We start from the raw sequence: 19,836 nt of genomic DNA on the forward strand, positions 1-19,836 counted from the left end.
CACATTTTGGTCAGTTCTAGATTTAAATGCCACAAACGACAGAGTTTCTTCCTTTTTCCTTGGGAGACTATACCACAGCCTAAACGGAATGTTTTTCTGATATTCATCTTAATCTTTCCTTTTCTTAATTTCATCCCATTAACCTTCTTGATACCTCCTATTGAGCGATCTCAATCATTCCTCTCCTTGCTCTCTGGTGTTTTCATCCTTCAGGTATTTGTAGACTTTTATCTTGTTCCCCTTTAGTTGACATTTTACCAGGCTATACATGTTTAACTCATTTGCTTTTGCCCACAAAAGTCAGTTCCTCCAGATCTATGATTATTTCTGTTGCTTTCCTCTGAATGCCCTCCAGTTTGCCTGTATTATCGTGGGAATGAGGTGCCCAGAACTGAGCACAAGATCATGGGTGTAGTTGCACCAGCATTGTTTAGAGAGAGACTATTGCCTTCCTGCACAGCACAATACTAAAGGACAGTGTAGCAGAGATGTGTTTCATTCATGAACATGTACAAGGGCGGATGCTGAGATATAAATTACTTAAACTGTAGCAGTGTTCTATGAAGGTCAGATCTACAGCTGGTGTAAATCAGCATAACTCCACTGAAGTCAAAGGCTGATTTATACAAGTTGAGGGTCTGGCTCTAAGTTTGTAACAGCACTTTGGACTATTGATTTCATGCACACAAAATCATCCTTTCACTTCTTTAGAAGCTGCTTCATTAATTCAGCATTTAAACATAAACGCGGCATCCTGATAATCTGCAGGCTTAGTTTCTCCTTATTCAAGTGAGGGAAAAAAGGGTATTTTGGGCAGGAGATCATGTTTTGGTTCTGTGTTTATATAGCATCGAGTATAGTGGGGTCACGGCCCATAACCGGGGCTCCTCAGTGCTACTGCAATACAAATAAATAATAATAATAATTAATTGTAAGGTCAAACTAAAATGGTATGCAGGGGTGCTGTAGCCATGTTGATCTTAGGATATTAGAGACATAAGGCAGGTGAGGTAATATCTTTTATTGGACCAACCTCTGTTGGTGAGAGAGACGAGTTTTCAAGACAAGCTTGGTCCGATAAAAGATATTACCTCAACCACCTTATCTCTAGAATGGTGACATTTGATCTCTTGGGAAGAGAAGGAACATAAGGTTCTTTCAGTGGAGCATCCCAGGGCAGGTGGTACTGGTGGGTAGGGAGGAACAGCTCCCCATAGTGTGCTGCTGGTATCTGACTTCTGCAGTATAGCACCCAGACAGCACAGGATATAGTATGTGGTAATCCACATAACAGCACAATCATGTGTGTGGGAGTCTTTTGCCATTGAACCCAGTCATTGAACAAAGATGCTATATGATGTAAAAGACACCTTCCCTCCTCCCAATGGACCTCATCTTCATGAAATCAGATCAGATATCTTTGCAAAACCAGAATAATCTACAGTGTGTACTCATGGAAACCAGGTGAGCATCAGAATGGCTCAGGCCCAGCAGAATCACCTTCATCGTCACTGCAAAGCACGTCAGGACAGGACCAACCTTTTGTGAGGCACAGCAGCAACGCTATGTTCAGGCTTGGATTCTCCTGCCACCATCTGAAGGAGGAGGTGGTGACATGATGAAGTTCTACATGATAGTTGTTGAAATGGCTCTACGAAGAGCAAGCTGTCATCCATTCCAACCCAAAAAATCAGCAGCCTGCACTTCACATCGGCAGACTGGACAGAAATAAGAAGTCAATATGACTTGAGGTTTTGTAATGGTGCCACAAATCATGACAGTTGGAAATGCTCTGGTATTCCCAGGTTCATTCCATTGACTCTCCTCTGTGTGTAGCAGAAAAAAGTAAAGTCTATATTCATGCAATCCAACCATGTGTAGCACTAGCAGGTAAAAATACTGTATATGCTGATGGGTAAGTGCCACCATTGCTTGAGCTACGTGAACCAGAGCATTATAACATGGATATACCCTGCCTTTTTTCGGGAGACCATGTCACTTCAGTCACTTAATAAGTGGACTGGGGAGGGGGTCAAAAAAGAGAGGGGGAATACTGGCCTTGGGAGTTGACACTTGGTTTACAGACAGCATAGAAGACTACCTAGCAGCACTCCTGCCAGGTGCCACATCATAGTTGTTTCTCTCTTACTTCCAAATATTCACCTTTTTTTGTGTTTCATTGTATTAATTTGTGCCTTTTTGTACATACACAATGTGTAGACAGGTGAGTGGAAGTGACCCATTTTCCAGGGTATTATTATTTATTTATTGTATGTATTGTGGTAGCGCCTGGAGACCCCAGCCCTGCTGTGTTAGGTACTGTACAAGCACATAAAACACAAAGAAGGGTTAACAATGTAAGTGAGCAGTCATTGCAGGGTCAGGGCCTAATCAATAATAAAAATAACAGTAGCAGTAATGATTAATAATACTTAACAGTAGTATAAAGAAAGACCCTCGCAACTCCAAATTCTACCCAGATGACTGCATTGCTCAGTCAGCTTATACAGCACTAGCACCGTCTATTATAATTTAAATGGTAGTTGCCTTGATCTCACTGCTGAACTGAAAAGACCATTAGTGGTGTTGCTTGCACTATCGAAGCACAAAGTATGTTAGTATAAATAGCAGCTGCCTTGATCTCTCTGTTGAAAGCAGCTTCAGTTCCCCCACCAATGAATTAACTGTACATTAGAAAAATAAATAAATAAATAAGTTGAAGCATTCCCCACTCCAGCCATCAGTGTTCATCACACATACGTAAAATTGAATTAAAAACTGTTCTCTTACCTCAATGAAATTGTTCTTTAGAAGGGGCTGCATATTATACAGACATGTACTTTTTTTCCCATTCTAAAACTGAAAAAATTTCCATTTTATAATTCCAATATTGCCTACAACCTTCATATAACTCCAGGAAGTTTAAAAAAAAAAAAGTTTTGGAGGAGACAGCATATGTGTAAGGTTTCAGAGTAGCAGCCGTGTTAGTCTGTATCCGCAAAAAGAACAGGAGTACTTGTGGCACCTTAGAGACTAACAAATTTATTAGAGCATAAGCTTTCGTGGACTACATGCGTCTATATGCATCCGAAGAAGTGGGCTGTAGCCCACGAAAGTTTATGCTCTAATAAATTTGTTAGTCTCTAAGGTGCCACAAGTACTTGTGTTCTTTTAGCACATGTGTAAGAGGTTCTTAGCCTGGGACATACACCAAATACACTACAATTAAACATCAAGTCCATTGCTACTTAAAATCACTGCTCCCTAGGCTTATTGCTGGTTAAAACAATAAAACCTCTCTGCCCTTAATCATATTACACACATTCTACATTGTAAAGCATGAAATAGTTTCTTAAAGGAACATGTGTGTATGTCACAAAGTACTGTGGAGTGCTGGAGTGTATAGAGTAAATACAGGGGGTCAAATGCCCCACGTGGTGTCATCAGCAACAACTCCAGTGGAGTTAAACCGGCTCATGCTAAGGCTAAACTGAGTTGTTGATTCAGAGCTGCTTATGGAGTCTGGAGAAAGCTGTACAGTCAGCTAGCAACAGCAGGGCCGGCTCCACGTTTTTTGCTGCCCCAAGCAAAAATATTTTCCTGCGACCCCCCGGCTCCGCCCCAACTCTGCCCCTTCCCCACCCCATTCCAAACCCTTCCCCAAATCCCCAGCCCCACCTCCTCCCCCAGGCGCGCCGCATTTCCCCTCCTACCCCTCCCTCCCAGGCAAGCCTGGGAGGGAGGGGGGAGAAGCGGAGCAGCGGCGCACTCGGGAGAGGAGACGGAGGTGAGCTAGTCGGGGGGAGTGGTTCCTCTGCCCCCCCCCCAGGGTTACTTCCTGCGGCCCTCCCCGCACCCCCCACCGCTGCAGCTCACCTCTGCTCAGGGCTGGCTCCTGGCTTTTTGCTCCCCAAGCAAAAAAAAAAAAGGAGCCGGAGTGCCGCCCCTTGGAAAGTGCCGCCCCAAGCACATGCTTGGAGCGCTGGTGCCTAAAGCCGGCCCTGAGCAACAGGGTATAAATGTACCAGGAGTCATTTAACTGGAGTAGGATTATGCGGGTGTACTAGCAGCATACCCTCTAGCAATCCTAGGAGCAGAAGGAGAATCCTGCTCGGCTAGAAGCAGGAGTAGCAGTAGCTCGAGCTGTAGCAGCACATGAAGACTCTTGTTGCTGATTGTCATCAGAAGGAGCAACAGTATCCAGCTCAACAGCACCATAATCAGCACAGTCCTCCTGACTGGCAGCAGAACCAGCGGCAGGAGCCACCTCCCCAGCAGCAGCAGCAGCAAGGAGCAGCAGAGCCCCTTTCGCTAGGTCTCGAACAGGAGTGGGGCATAGGGCATCATGCCTAGCAGTCCCTGCTTCTGCAGTATCATTCAGATAGGCCAGAAATAAGCCTGACCCGTGTAAGCAGGTTCTGTTCCCTCCTCATTGGCTGTTGCTGGTTCTGCATTACCCCTGTCTGTCTTCAGGAGCCACTCAACTACTGGAAGCTCTTGCTCTCTCCTATCCATGACTCATTCCTGCCAAGCAAAAGCAACACCCAGTGGTAAGCCACATCTCTGCTTTATGCTGATCACTGGTCAAAGGATCTGTGGCCTGGGCCTTCCTGACAAGCTCTGGTGCTTCCTCCCCTATCCCCAATTTCCTCTGACATTATCATGGTTGAGGAATTCCTCCCTGTCAACAGCCCTTTGTTAACCACAGATGTGTGGATCAAGTGACTGTTGGGGTATGCTTGGGGACCTATGCTGTGTGTAGAAGTGATTGCAGAGGGCAGTCGTTCCCAGGTGCTGATCCCCATGCCTCAGTATCTGGCCACTGCTGCTTATGTTTTTTTGAAAATGAATGGCTTTCTCAACTCTCCCTGCCTCCTAACACGCTCTGTCCCAAAAGCACAAAACCACTGTATAAGGTATATCAAGGGGTGGCTCAGTGAACACTTGCAGAATGATGACACTCCTTTACACACAAATCCTGTATTTATGGGAGTAAAAACTCTCCCCAAAATTTTCATGCAGTCAAAATTTGGTCACTCAGAAAATCTGACAAAAAAGTGTGTGAACAGAGATTGAATAGTGATTTGGAATTCACATGCATTTTTGCAAACCCCAGTATTCACCCATCGCTAGACCTGAGCAGCCGCTTGGTTGTCAGAACAAATACTTAAATTCTACCAGGCAAAAACTTGTTTGGCCTCAAAATGATTTCTGGTACTTGAGACAGAGAAAGAGAGATATTAGTCCAGAGGGAATAAAATCTAGTAAATTATTAGATATTTTCAGGGTCTATATTTATCCTCTGCGGTAGTGACAACAAGATTAAACTGACTGCTCAACAAGCATGTAGTTTTTTATTATATGATGGCTATTTAATTTTATTATATTTTCCTGGCTTCTGCAGTCTTGTGCTGTACGAAAGCTCTACCGATTATTTTACTGAATCAGGCTATTATCTTGCATTCAGTGCTTTAAGTGGCCTTAAATAATGTTTCTCTTGATAATCCCATTTTCAAACTCATAAGGTATAAAGGAATCCATTTTTAATAACCCTCAGAACCTCAGTGCGCTTGTACAAAGGTTCATCGAGATGCATTTCCTGAAGGATGTGAAGGCTCCAAAAATATACCAACAAGCAGAAGCATCATCAAACATTTAAATGCTAACAGTAACATTAGATTTTGCTGCCTATATGAAACAGCATTGTAAATGAGTCTTAAAAAGTCAAGATGTGACATTTACTGTAAATGTATTCCCCTAATTTATTCTGATAAACCTAGCTGAGCCAAATGAGTTACTAAGTTTTCTTTACTGCAGCTCATGGAATGCATCTAGGTGATATGAAAACTTCTGCCTGTCCTCACAGACTTTTCTATAAAACAGGTCACTGAGCTGAGCTGGCGGAGCTGGCATACATATGAAAGTCTGTTGTCGCACAGATATAAGAAGTGGTGCTCATTTGGCATATACACTATTTTAAAGCAGAGATCATTGAGTGAGTTCATAGTATATAGATGGAGCGAGGCAAAGTACAAAGTTACCATTTTCCAAAGCCATTCAATTAAAGAAAAGTCCCTACAAAGAAAATGGTTTTATAGCATGTCATGAAAAAAATACTTGCCTTTTACTTAAAAAAAAAAAAAAAAAAGACTGTTTAAAGGGGATGATTGTAGCGTATGTACCACTTCTAACAGATTTGCTGTGCAGAAGTACATAAGTGTGAGTGATGTAGAGGTACTTGTTTATTATAGAGCACATTTCAATGCAGTAATCATAAATATTGCTAAGGTTGTGCTCTGTTGAAATATGACCTACATACTCTTGATTGTTTGTGTTACGTGATTTGTCTGACACCCATTACATTCTGGGTAATGGCAGCCATTTGTTGCTGTGCACAGCAGGCTCTTTTGACAAAAGAAAATAGGCAGCAATAAAAAAGCTATAGTCTGAATTACATTCTGCACAGTGCTGCACTGCTGAGAGTTTGTGCAAGTGTGTTAACAATGCTCTGAACTGCCTCTTGTCAGCCTTCAGCCTGTAATGGCCATCTGTCCTTACATAAATCTGTCAAAACCTGCTAAGTTCAAAAGAGAGCCCGGAATATACTTTGTACTGTCAACACTCAAATGTACACATTCGCAAAGAAATCAGCGTGCATGAAATAATCCAAAGGTCAGAGAATATTTTAGCACTACTGATTTAGGATCATGGTGTGAAATTAAGATTACGGTGTAAAGATGAGCAAAGGTGACACTGATGATGAATAAGTACGGGAATTAATTTTCTCAAAGTTTAGCGGTTTGGATGCTGAGCATGGGAGGGGCTTAGAGGTGGAGAATTCAGCAGTGACACAGACAAAACAAAAGCCAACTCCAAGCTTTGCTGCAATCTAAAACACAAACCTTTTACTCAGGTTTCAAATGTCCATTGAACTTTTTGAACAATTTATTTTTCATTTATGCTCACTTGTGCACTTCTGCTTCTGTCCAAGAGCAGAAGGACAGGTGCCAAAATGCCGTGAGGAAACCGTTCCTCAGGACAGTTCCAGCGTGGTTTTGCAGGTGAAAGAAACTCCAGTAGCTAGGCTCAGCACCTGGACTTTTAGGGTCTTCTCTACACCGAGCCTTGGTCTCCTTTGTGGTTGGATCAACATCACTACTCCTGAAAGCAGTTACGCTGTGCGTAAAGCCAGTGCTCACACAGGGCCAGTTTAACAAAGGAAGAATGCAGAAATGATTTTATTTGGTATGTTACAGTATAAATAGTTTTTGTTTTGGTAAAAAGTAAAAAGTAAGTAAATATTTCAAATGCTGACAGTGAAATGCTTGTGTTTAGAGAAAAACAGCAACTAGTGATGGGGATAAATATTCTCCCAGGTCATTCTTCCTGAAGGGGCCATTTGGGGTTGTTGTTATTGTTTTTAATAAATATAAAAATTCAGTAATTAACCCTTGGGTCATTCATGGGGTGTCTAATTTTACAAATCAAAATGCTCCTTGTGAATTTTGACTAAAGTAATGGTATTTACTCATTAATTATTTGTTGATTCTGAGTCATTATTTTTAATCCAGAAATGGTGATGTAGAATGTCAAAGGGAATTGTTCTCTCCAATTTACCCAGCTGACATTAGCCCATCTGGAATATTCAGCGTGCACATGTAATTGGCCATTTGGCTAGTTTGTTAGTGGGTAGGCAAAGAGGAGGAGAAAATGGAAGATGTGAACTGAAGGGGATAGTTGTACCGATCATGAATTTAAAACTTAAGCAGTTTGCTGAGGCAGCTTTAACTTGAGGACCAGTGTTTGTGTAGGACTCATTGCCCTTGATAGCATTAGAGGAAGGCCTTAGTACACATGAAAAGTTCATAAACATTATTTTCAAATGTTCAGACAAAATCAGGCTTTTCTTTTGCATCAGGTATTCATGTCTTGCCGTTCCTATCTGTTTTTTTTTGTTTGTTTTCTGGAGCAGATTCATTGCCGCTAATGCAGTGGGACTCCCAGTCTCCATTTATGTCCCTTAGAGAGCACTATGCGTTGATGGAGGCTTTTCCTTCTTTGCTGCAAACTGCTATAAAACATGTTCCATTTGTATTGATCTGCTGAGCTCCATTGTATGGTTAAAAATACAAAACAAGGAAACTCTGCCCATATTTGAAATAGGCATTTTCTCAAACTGTATTCACATTCCCTGTCCATTCTCCCTAGGGAAGTGATGGAAGGCCCATTGCTTGGGTATTTTAAAACTGGGCTGGACAGCATTAGAAAGTACACTGCATTGGCTTCAGAGTTGGTGTAAGGGATGGACTAGGTAATCTAGTATTTTTTTTCTGTCTCTCTTTGCGATACTTTCCTATCTCTGGCTCTGATTCAGGAAAGCACTTCAGCACATGCTTATCTGTAAGCATATGTTTAAGTCACGGGGAAATCAATGAGATGTAAATCCATGCTAAGTTAAGCATGTGCTGAAGTGCTTTCCTGAATAGTAACGTTTTCTTGAACAAGAGCCCCGATTTACTATTGTTCTAGATTTGTGAACACAGTTGTACTTTTATGCAATGTGAATGTCTCCTTGTATGAAGTCTGAAGGAAACTTTGAGAGCAATACACTTTCTCTGCACAGAAATATTGTAAAATTAGCTGTAGGATGTAGCTTTGGCTCCCTGCTTTTTAAGGATTACAGTTATGTTTAAATTTTCATCTCTGTCTAGAAATGTAACTTAATAAATTATCATTGTGCTGTGGAAAAACCTGGTAGTTACTGACATGACATTTATCTAGTCTTTATTTACGTATGTGTTTAGTTGATAAACTCAGGTAAGTTTCAGTCTCTCCACCTCATGACACTCCACGAATATTTAGTTCTAAATAGAATGGCTCATTGCGGCTGCAATATTTATTGGTACAGTTCACTTAGGTTTTTGCTGCAGAACCACATTTTAGGCAAAATGTATTAGTTATGCTTACAAGAATGTATTATACATACATTAGCAATGGTTTACTAAGTTAATGAACTGTGGAGACAAAGAATCATTGCAGTCAAGTCGTATAGTTGCTGTAGTTCCTTGCATTAGTGCACTGTGCATTACAGAAGTTACTTTGGTAGCATTCATTTCATTTTTCCAGATTGGCTTTCATACAGGTTTTCATCTGTTAATTTCTTTGGCCTCAGGACAGACTTCTTTGGTTTGAGGGGGAAAACAAACTGTGTGAAAGCTAAAAGTAACTTCCTCAGTATACATCTTATGTAATAAATACAGTTGCAGCTACTGCAGGACTCTATCTCTCTCTGTATACAGATACACACACAGCATACACACGCCTGCGCGCGCGCGCACACACACACACACACACAACATTAAAGTGAGTAGTAGATGTACTTGTAAAAAAAGTGACAAAAATAATATTGAAGACCTTGGGGCAACATGTTAATATTTGCTGATGTTGTTAGCATTTCTGTCCAAAACTCTAAATACTATTGCTGGTGCATAACATCCTAGTAAAGTCAATTTATGGTTACAGAGGTACTTAAAGAAGCAAGTTGTTTTTTTCAGGCCATGGGAAGGGAATCTTGGCTTAATTTCTTTTTCAAAGAAGAAGAATCTGTGCTTTCTGGAAAAGCATTTTTCTCTGTTTAAAACTCTCTCTTTTTTTTAGGCCTAACTCCACCTACAACCCCTCCTCACAAAGCCAATCAAGATAATCCTTTCAGGACTTCACCCAAGCTGAAGTCATCATGCAAGACTATTGTACCACCCTCAAAAAAGCCCCGCTACAGTGAGTCTTCCAGTTCTCAAGGACATAACACAATCAAGAAGAGTCCAGAACAGTCTGAGCTGTATGCACAGCTTAGTAAGACAACTGTACTGTCCAGTGGACATGAGGAGAGAAAGACAAAACGGCCTAGTTTGCGGCTGTTTGGTGACCATGACTACTGTCAATCTGTGAATTCAAAAACCGAAATACACATTAAAATATCCCAGGAACTTCAGGACTCCAGACAACAAGAATTTAAAGATTCTGCACCTGGGTGGCAGTGTCAGATTTGTTCTTCTTTAGAACAAGACCAGTATTACAAGAGAGAGACTTTACAGGCAAGTAAGCAGGGTTCCCACTCTAGCAGCCGAAAACAGCTCCAAGACCAGGATATCCGGGCCGAACTGAATAAGCACTTTGGTCACCCCAGCCAAGCTGTTTTTGATGAAGAGGCAGATAAGGCCAGTGAACTGAGGGACAGTGATTATAGTAATGAACAATTCTCCAAACTACCTATGTTTATAACTTCAGGACTAGCTATGGATGGCCTCTTTGATGACAGTGAAGATGAAAGTGATAAACTATGCTACCCTTGGGATGGGACAGAAGCCTATTCATTATTTGATGTATCGCCTTCTTGCTCTTCTTTTAACTCTCCATGCAGAGATTCAGTGTCTCCACCCAAATCCTTATTTTCTCAAAGATCCCAAAGGATACGCTCTAGATCAATGTCCTTTCCTCAGCACAGGTCTTGTTCCCGTTCTCCATATTCCCGATCGAGATCAAGGTCGCCATGTAGCAGATCCTCTTCCAGGTACTGTCTGAGAAATGCAAATGTATTTATAATGGACATGAAGGAAAATAAATCCAGAAGCAGCTGAATCTAGAGAAGCTCCTCTTATTGCCTTTCAGATCATTAATCTTGAAGATAATGGGATTGTGACACAAAACACTTGTTGCCATTGTCCTTTAAACTTGCCAATGTTGAATACTCCTAGTGGAGACAGTCAGACTGTAAACAGAGCAGTCAGTGAGAAATTTACTTAGCTAACTGTTTCCATTTTCTGCAAATCTGCTGTGTGCCAATCTAGTTGCAATCCATATAAGATAAAGTTCACACTGGCTGACTTGGTGCTCTGTGTTAGCATGAATAAGGGATACTACAAAACACAACACAGAACTCCAAGGCTCCTAAGTTAACTATGAGATCACAAACTGCCACTAGAAAATCTCACTGGTTGCTTCAAAGAAATTGTAGATTCAAGTAATATGTAGCTCGTAAGAACATGGTGTCAATAGACTTATACTAAATAACAGAAACAAATGTCCTTTTGTGTTCTTTCTTACAGATCTTGTTACTATTATGAGTCCAGCCACTGTAGACATCGAGCATACAGAAGTTCTCCTTTATATGCAAGATCACGATCCAGATCACCATATAGTTGTAGACCCAGGTAGCATGTTTTGTTTGTATTTGGCTCACTTTTTATTCTGTTCTTCTGAGATAATGAGATGCTCCAGAAATTGTATTATTCATTTTACTTTGACAAATTTAATGATTAAGTTATGTTTCCTAGATATGACAGCTATGAGGAATATCAGCATGAAAGACTGAAAAGGGAAGAATACCGCAAAGAGTATGAAAAACGGGAATCTGAAAGGGCCAAACAAAGGGAGAGGCAGAGACAAAAAGCAGTTGTAAGCACTGTGAAGATAATTTTCACTTTGAAAGAGGTTTTGGGGTGGGGGTTTTTGGGGATAGATTACTAATGCTAAAACTGCAGCATCCTTCTCTCTTTTCCTTAAATAAAACAAACAAAATCCACACAAAAATCTCTTGGCACACATTCCTTAATAATTCTGATCTCTTAAGCTAATATGTGTTTTCATTTCAATTTTCATTTTGACTGTACAAATTATTTTTTTTAAAGACACTACAAATTTCAAATCTATTCACAGTCAACAAACAGGCTTTACTAGACAAAGCTTTGTCACAGATAATAAGTAGCATATTAAGCATTGGTCCCATCTCTTCATCAGAAAAATGCATATTAATATATTAATCTATTAGAGAAGCAGCATCTGATACAGTACATCATCTACCAATAATTGCCAACAATGTGACACAAGTAGGTACTCCAGCATTTTGATTTTTTTCACAAGAAGTAATAATAGGTATCGATAAGTGCATGTCTTAAAACTTGTGTCTTCATGGTACTCAAAAACTGTACCCAGAAGGCCTGAAGTATAGTTCTGTTGGGGGAAGGCAAATTGGGCCCTTAATGACAAACACACCAGCTCGGTTTTTCTTCTGTCTATGACGTTATTAATTTTAAGAGATTTTATAGCAACCGTTGAAACTGGCCCTTTTCTAATGAACAAGTGCTATTTAATTAAATATTTTTTCAAAGTCTTCAAAATACCTGATGCAGTGGGACTTTTTTTCTATCCTAAGTGCCCTGGACACATGGGACAAGGGCAAAGGGCATTGTTGCTGGGATTGGTAGCAGTGTTGTAGCAGTAGGGTAGTAGGATGGATCCAGCAGGGATGGACAGTATCTATCTTCTCTGGTTCTGTGCTGTCATTGTATGATGGTCTGCTTGTGGGGGCTGCTTTCAGCCTGGCTCCCCTGTCCTCTCCTTTTGGTGGCCTGTCTTAGTGTCCCCTACTTTTGTACTCGTTCTCCTGTTCTTTCCATTCTGCCTTCTTCCTACTGCTCCTCCATATCCTGCCCTTCCAATTACTCTGCCCTATTCTACCTGCACAATTTGGGCTCCTTTAGGTTTTCACAGCACTCTTCTAGGCCTAATCCAAAGCCCATTGAAGTCAATGGAAGTTTTTCCATTGTTTTCAGTGGCTTTGTATCAGACACTTACGCATTCAACTGACTGCAGCGCTGAGACATTTCTCCTTACACTGCTGGGGGCCTTAAACATTGAGCTCAGGCCACAGAAACTGCAATGAAGGGAAGCAGTGTGGGCTAGTGGCTAGAGTACTGGACAGGGACTCAGGGGCCCTGGATTCTATTCCCAGCTCTACTACTGCCCTGCTGGGTGACCCCGGGGAAATCACTTTACTTTTCTGTGCTTCAGGTTCCCCAGCTGTAAAATGTTGATGATACATCTTTTGTAAAGCGCTTTGAGATCTATAGATGAAACGTGCTCTGAAGATCTGATCCAAAGCCCATTGACTTCACCCTGGATCAGTCTCCATAAGAGTTAGCTGTTGTTATTCATTTGTAAAATATCAGGCTTGTAGCTACTCAGAGAAGAGCACTAACTTTCAGTAGCTGTAACTCTCACCTGAACTTTTTTGTTAGGTACAGGGCTTATCTGAAACTCAAATATACCGCCGTCAGAAGTACTGAATCATGCAGCAGAATACATAGAAAAATGTATGTAACTTAAAACAGCAAATACCTTTGTTCTCTCATAGGCCAGCAGCAGTCAAGTAAAAGTGAGGAGGCTCTGAAAGGTTACATTGAGGGGGGAGGGACGAAAATGAAAATGAAGTCTAGGTATCCCCAGCTGCATTTCCTGTATGTTAGAAGAATTTTAGACAGTTCAAAATCAAAACTCCATTAAGAAAGCAAGCACCTAGTGTGTACTTATCCATAAATCAGTGCTAAAATAATCTAGTAGTGTGGCAAATTATATCCTGTTAAAATACCCATAAATGCAGCATAATAAAAACATAGAGCCCTTGTGTATGTTGCATCAGCAGAGGATGGAATCCTATCAATTTTTTGTCACCATCACAAGCTTTATATTAAAAATGGTAAAAAATGAAAGCAGGTTATTTCCTCCCCTGTATGAATGAGCACTGGGGGTGAAATCCTTGCCCATTGAAGTCAATGGCACAATGGGGCCAAGGTTTTACCCTGGTCTCTCTGTCCCCCCTCTCTAATGTTCCTCTCCTTAGAAAGCTCTTTTCTATCATCTTGTCTCTTGAGAGACTCTCCTCATTCCCTCTTCAACAACAACAATCTTTCCTTCATATTCTTTCCTTGGGACTCTCTTCCCACCTACCCCCAAATTAAGGTTGCTTTGTCCTCCACCTTGGGGAGTTTCCCCAACTTCCTGTTGAGTCTCTTCTAACTCTGCAAGGACAGATCCATGTTTTCCATATAAATACAAATTCCTGAAATATTAGGCTCCAGCTCACTGTCTCATGCTACTGAGGTTGGACTGGACAGATGTCTCTTCTCCACAAGAGACGCAGAGCCAGGATCTCAGGAGCTGACTGCAAGAGAAGTGCTAACGAGGCAGCAGGAGGTTGCATAGGACTGGGTAGCAGCAGGTATGATTGAGCTAAATCCGGGCAGGTATTAATGGATCAATACACAGAGTCAGCCTAAATGGTATAGCAGTATAAATGCACCTAGAAGGGGGAAAAAAAAGACACATGAATCGAGTAATTTAATCTGTCAAAACCACATGTGCAAAAATGCCTTCTGATTGCACATGGCCAACAGTCTGTGCATGCAGTTAGCATCTTGGCAGATGCAAATATATATTTTAGCCACAAAATACTGAAGATACTTGTTTCCAAAATCTTGATGCCTGTTCGTACTCCTGTGTGATGACTGTATGTGTAAATGGTTGTCCATTCAATCTGGTCATGCAGAAACTGAGGCCAGGTTGAGGCTGACTAAAACTGTGAGCCAACATTTTCAAACATGGATGCCTAAAATTAGGCACCTCAATTCATATCTGACCATCTAAATAAAAGTGGCTTAACTTTCAAAATGAGGGGCCTCCTCAGCTCCCATTGAAGTTAATGGGAAGTTCAGCCTCCTGAAAATCAGGCCACTTATTTGGGTGCCTCAATATGGATTTAGGTCTTAATTTTAGGCAACCAAGTGTGAAAATGGTGGCCTGAGATAATATGTATTTTTTTAAATGGAGTTTATTAGTTTTATTAATGCTATTGTAAAAGGAGGTATTCTAGGGAGTGGTATAATGATATGCTTTGTGAACAAGTTTTATCTATCTGGAGTGAGATCCTTGCCTCATTGAAATCAATAGTAAAACTCAGTGGGGGTCAGAATTTTACTGTGTGTGTGTATTCATAGAACAATAGTTGAAGCCCTCTTTAGCTAACAAGATGTATCCAAATCACTTAATAATGCTAAGTGGCAGCTTTCTAAATTATCACAATAAAGACCCCTCCATCATGACATTTGAGGCACAACTCTAAGGGTACATGTACACAACTCTAAGGGTACATTGCAGCCAGGGGTTCAATTTGCAGCTCGCATAGACATACCTGTGCTAGCTGTCTTCTAGCTAGATCCAGTGCTTAATTTGTGCCAGGACTTGCCAGGCTTGGCAGTTCATAGCCCCAGCACCTCTGGGCTTGCTGCATCAGTTATGAAAGTAAAAAAATTGCTTGAGTCCAGCACTTCTTTCATTACCAATTAAGCACTGGCTATATCATTAAAAATAGCAGTGAGGATGCTGCAGCATGGGCTTCAGTGCAGGCTACCAATGGAAGTATCTAACTTAGGAGGGTGTGTGTGTGTGTCAGGCACACGTGTGCAGCCTGTGCTGAAGGCTGTTACTCAAACTGAAAATCAGCTCCTGCTGCAATGTAGAGGTGCCCTGCAACAGTTGATACAGGGAACTAAGAATCCAAACCAAAACAAGTGACGTGCCATGAAGTTTCAGATGCACCTGATTCCTCTGAGCAGTTGCAGGTAATTTCTGAGCTGATGCAGAGGCTTTTGCCACCACAGCCTATATTCCTACATGCTTAATAATGCTCAAGCTGTGGTTTCAGACTGATAATTAACGCTTTACATTCCTGGAATCTGTGGCTGGGGTAGCAAAGCTTAAGTAGTGAGAGGAATTAGCAGATGGGTGAACATCACAGAAGAGACATTGTATTGGCCAAAGAACAGAGTGGCAACTCTGTAGTGTGCTACCCAGCATGTGTGGGAAGAAGTTTCATGTCATCAGTGAGGGGGAAGAAATAGCAAAAAGGCAAAGGCTTGAGAGCAGTGGTGGCCCGGAGGCCTAGCTGTACTGCAGAGGAAGCTTGAAAAGGCTGTAGAGCTACAGGTGTGATGGAACACAGAGCCAGCCTTCAGATCATTACCACTCTAGAAACATTGAAACCCTTTGATGTTTCAGCAGCTCTTGACGCACCACTAAAGTGATGTCTTAGAACCAAAAGGTTAAACCATGTGATTAGCAGCCTAGCGTTTATAAATCTGTGCTGCTGCTATGCTGATTTTCTGTAGAATTCTCAGTCTCCCCTCATTTGCAACCTGCACAATCTGTGGGCAAGGAATCGGGATAACACAATGCCCCTTTGAAAGCCGAAACAAGAAAATTACTCTAACATCTTTACTTCTCATTTCTTAAGTGCTGACAATGGACATGACACAAATCTCAGGAGAGCCCTTGCCCCAGAGAACTTATAGACACAGGGAGAGTACAAAGGAAAGCATCATTTTAGATCAAATACATTGCTTTGCAACATGAAGGCAAGAGGGAGACCTTTTTATAAATGAATATTTGACTTCTTTAAAACACACCAAACACTGCCTAAATCCCCAGTGGTGAGAAGTTCACGGTTTCTTTTGTCTCAGTGATTTTCCATTGCCCCTCCTCCTGATAATTACCATTTATTATTGTATTGCAGTAGCACCTAGTGGCTCTGCCTCATTGTACAAACACAGAACAAGTGCTATCAACAATCACTTTTTTGCCCACTGTCCTACAGTTCACCTACGTGCATTGTTGGACCATTGCAAACATGGAAATCAAAAACCACACAGGACACTTTTTCTTTTCAAGTCTTTGTGCTCTCCTTTTTGCCACACTAGTTTCCCTACAGCAGCATTTATTCGCTGATTCGCTTTCTAAAGCAGGTCTCCCTCGTGACCCTGCTTGGGTTGGAAGAAGGTTGAGATTTTCCCAACTTTTTTTTTCTTTTTAATTTCTCAATCTAACCATTCCCATTGCACTTTCAAATGGGGGCTTTGCCTGCAGCTATAATGGCTTTGCCTGCAGCTACCTTTATTATCTTGTGCTAAAACTGACTTGCAGATCACTTACCATGGGAGGCAGGGTAGTGATAGGGTTGTAACCTACTTTCCATCCACTCTTGGGGAAACAGCAGATCCTTCAGACAGGCTCAGGAAATGGTGAAAAGAGTTCAGATTTACCCTTTGGTCTCCCATTGTACTGCCTGAGTTTGTGTAAACAGCTTTACATATACTGGATGATGTAGCATTATGTGGGTTTCAGAGAACTGCATGCAGGCCACACCCTAAAAAGGGTGGACCAGTGTTTTGTTAATCCAGGCCAAACATGGACCATCTTGGAAGGACATGGTGAGCAGCATTGTATGAGCCTTTCCCAGTGCACTGCTGCAAGCACACCAGCAGTGCACCAAGGGGAAAGAGAAGCAACAGGGAGAGACATGGCTGAGCATGGCTTCCTCTAGCAACTACTGCCTTTGGTAAACACCGCACCCAGAAGTCACTCAGCAGCAGCCCAGGAGGAGGTGGGCAGAAGAGCCTGGCATGGAAAAACTTTGTTCCTTGCAAAGCTGACAATTGGGAATGAGGGAGAGAGTTCAAGCGGAAGGAAGTAAGTTTGTGGGGGAGAGTGTTTGGGAGGCAAGAGAAAGCTCAGCATAGGATGGGAGTCCTGGCCAAACTGGACATGCAGAGGGCAAACCTAGGTCTCACTCTGACTGCAGTAAGGAAAGCTTGGTCACACTAGGAATGCTGGACTCACTAGCTTTTTAAATTTGAAACCATGCATTTTATTTATAGATCTACAAGTTTTCCTAGCCACACGGTCAGTAAGCTAGTTTTTCTGAGGACAGGATAAAAAGCAGGAAGGCGATCTTAAATTAAATCCAAAGGAGGACCAGGCATGTTGGGCCAGAGATGGTTGGCAGGGCATTTCTTCATATATCTGGCAAATCATTGAACCATACTCAGAGCTTGTGATGCAAGGTAAATGATCTGCAGACTGGGGTGAAAAGCTTGGCAGTGTTTTCTAGAGTTTTCTGCACATTTCTCTCTGCCCACATTAAATTCAAAACAAAAAACTTTCCTCTGTAATTTTCCAGTGCCCCAGTTCATACATCATCTCCTATAACAAGTGCAATACAGGGCATATTTAATGTGTACATACGGACTTGTGCGTGTTACTTTTTATAAAACAAAAGGAGTATGTTGTAATCTTGTTATGCTCGTGTAGCTCCTGTTATTAAAGGTATATGTCTTTATGAGATGAGATTACAGATAATCTCCTTATAATCACATTTAAATCAACAAAAGCCAGCCAAGCCAATGTCAATGCTGAAATGAGCCCTATTCTCTCTAATACTTAGACACCCAGGCACCCCCTTTAAATAAACAGTTAATGAGAACATCTTGTTGTGCCTACATATTGAAGGGCATATGGTACATTTCAGCTTTACATTTGAATTTCCTTCATTTTGTAGTTTTAACTTATTCCCTTAATGATACATTAGCAAGATTTTTTTTTAATTGTTCAGTTTTGGTTTTTTACAATTATCTTAAAGATAAAAGGGCAAAAAACAAAAACAAACAAAAAAAAAAAACCAACCCTGCACACACATCCTTACTCAGTCTCACGAAAGTGTGTGCAACAGTTATTTCCATCACATTGTTACATAACAATCTCAGCATCAGTGTGATACATTATGTTTTTTCAGTCAAAATGTAGTATCTCAGATGATGTGCATTAGTCAGTTTGATATGTTATATTATACTCCATCTGGCCAGTCATTTAGGTTCAATATCTAGTGTCAGTGGAATTGTTTCTTATCAAGTGTTTCAGTGCGGTTACATCCTCTATTTGGTAAGACAGTCTGGAAAGTAATTATTGTGCATATGCAGTCTTTACTGTTTTTAAAGTCTGTGGCTTGGGGGTGGGGTGTCTGTGCTTCCTCATGCCCAATCATACTGAAAGCAAGCAGAGAGGAGAGGAAGGAGGTTGGGGTGTTGACCTCTGCTGCACGCTTCTCAAATCCCTCATAGTTAACAGAAAACCCTTTGTTCACTTCTCCACCTTCTGCATGACCATGGATCTGGGTTGGACATCCTGGAGTTAGAGGTTGAGTATAGGACCATGAAGCAGCTGCTGTTCATAGAGTGTCCCCCTTGTAATCTCATGGTTATCTATGGGCAAGTTAATGCTTCTCTTAATTGCATTAATTTCTTTGTGCTGTGTTGCTGTCAAATTCTCTACTAGTGTAAATTGGTGGTGTTCCATTAACAGTAGAACTGTGCCAATTTGTAGCAGAGAATTGGCTCTGAGACAGGATATTGGACATACATGTGGGTAGGAAAAGCCAAAAACTTGAGAATGGTTAGGCTACTGATGTGGAGAGACCATGACCTATCTTGCTGGACTAATACTGTTTCCCATCTGTCTATCTATAACCATCTTTTATATCTTGTCTTAGACTTAGATTGTAAGCTCTGTAGATCAGGGACCATCTTTTCTGTGTTTGAACAGCACCTGGCACAGTGGGGTCCTGGTCCATTAGTAGAGTTCCTAGACACTACAGGAGTTCTTCAAAGAACTGTGCTGCTTGGGAGAAGCTGCAAGGCTAGTGCTTCTTTGCCCTGTGGACCTTGGGATCTATGGACCTTGGGATCTGGGAATTTGGCAATCTCTTTCCACCTGTCATCGTCTGCAACTCGCTAATTCCCTCTGTCCTGAGTGAAGCGTTAGTCAGAAAATCCATCAAGTGAAGCTCCCAGAGTTTCCTAGGTTTGGTCACTCGGTCATGGATTTTAGCTTAGGAGGGTATAATATGGACCTAAGGCTGGAGTTTGGACTGTTTGAAAGGTACCTTTGTTCCAAGTACCAAAGAACAACATACCAGTCAGCATTAGTGCCTGCAAAATTACACAATTTAATAAGTATCAGAGGGGTAGCCGTGTTAGTCTGTATCTGTAAAAAGCAACAGAGGGTCCTGTGGCACCTTTAAGACTAAGAGAAGTATTGGAGCATAAGCTTTCGTGGGTGAATGCCCACTTCATCATGCGTCTGATGAAGTGGGCATTCACCCACAAAAGCTTA

General features: G+C 41.5%; 1 protein-coding gene across 2 annotated transcripts in view; it reads left to right on the forward strand.

Annotated features, from left to right (window-relative positions):
• The window catches only part of PPARGC1A (PPARG coactivator 1 alpha), a 496,095-nt gene that overhangs the window by 466,102 nt on the left and 10,157 nt on the right, over positions 1 to 19,836 (forward strand). For both annotated transcript variants that reach the window (XM_034770965.1, XM_034770966.1), the window contains exons 8-10: positions 9,658 to 10,570; positions 11,106 to 11,210; positions 11,334 to 11,454. In XM_034770965.1, the coding sequence (XP_034626856.1) occupies positions 9,658 to 10,570; positions 11,106 to 11,210; positions 11,334 to 11,454 (1,139 nt within the window). The remainder of the gene's footprint in view (positions 1 to 9,657; positions 10,571 to 11,105; positions 11,211 to 11,333; positions 11,455 to 19,836) is intronic.

Source organism: Trachemys scripta, chromosome 5, assembly GCF_013100865.1.
Source record: "Trachemys scripta elegans isolate TJP31775 chromosome 5, CAS_Tse_1.0, whole genome shotgun sequence".
Classification (NCBI taxonomy): domain Eukaryota; kingdom Metazoa; phylum Chordata; order Testudines; family Emydidae; genus Trachemys; species Trachemys scripta.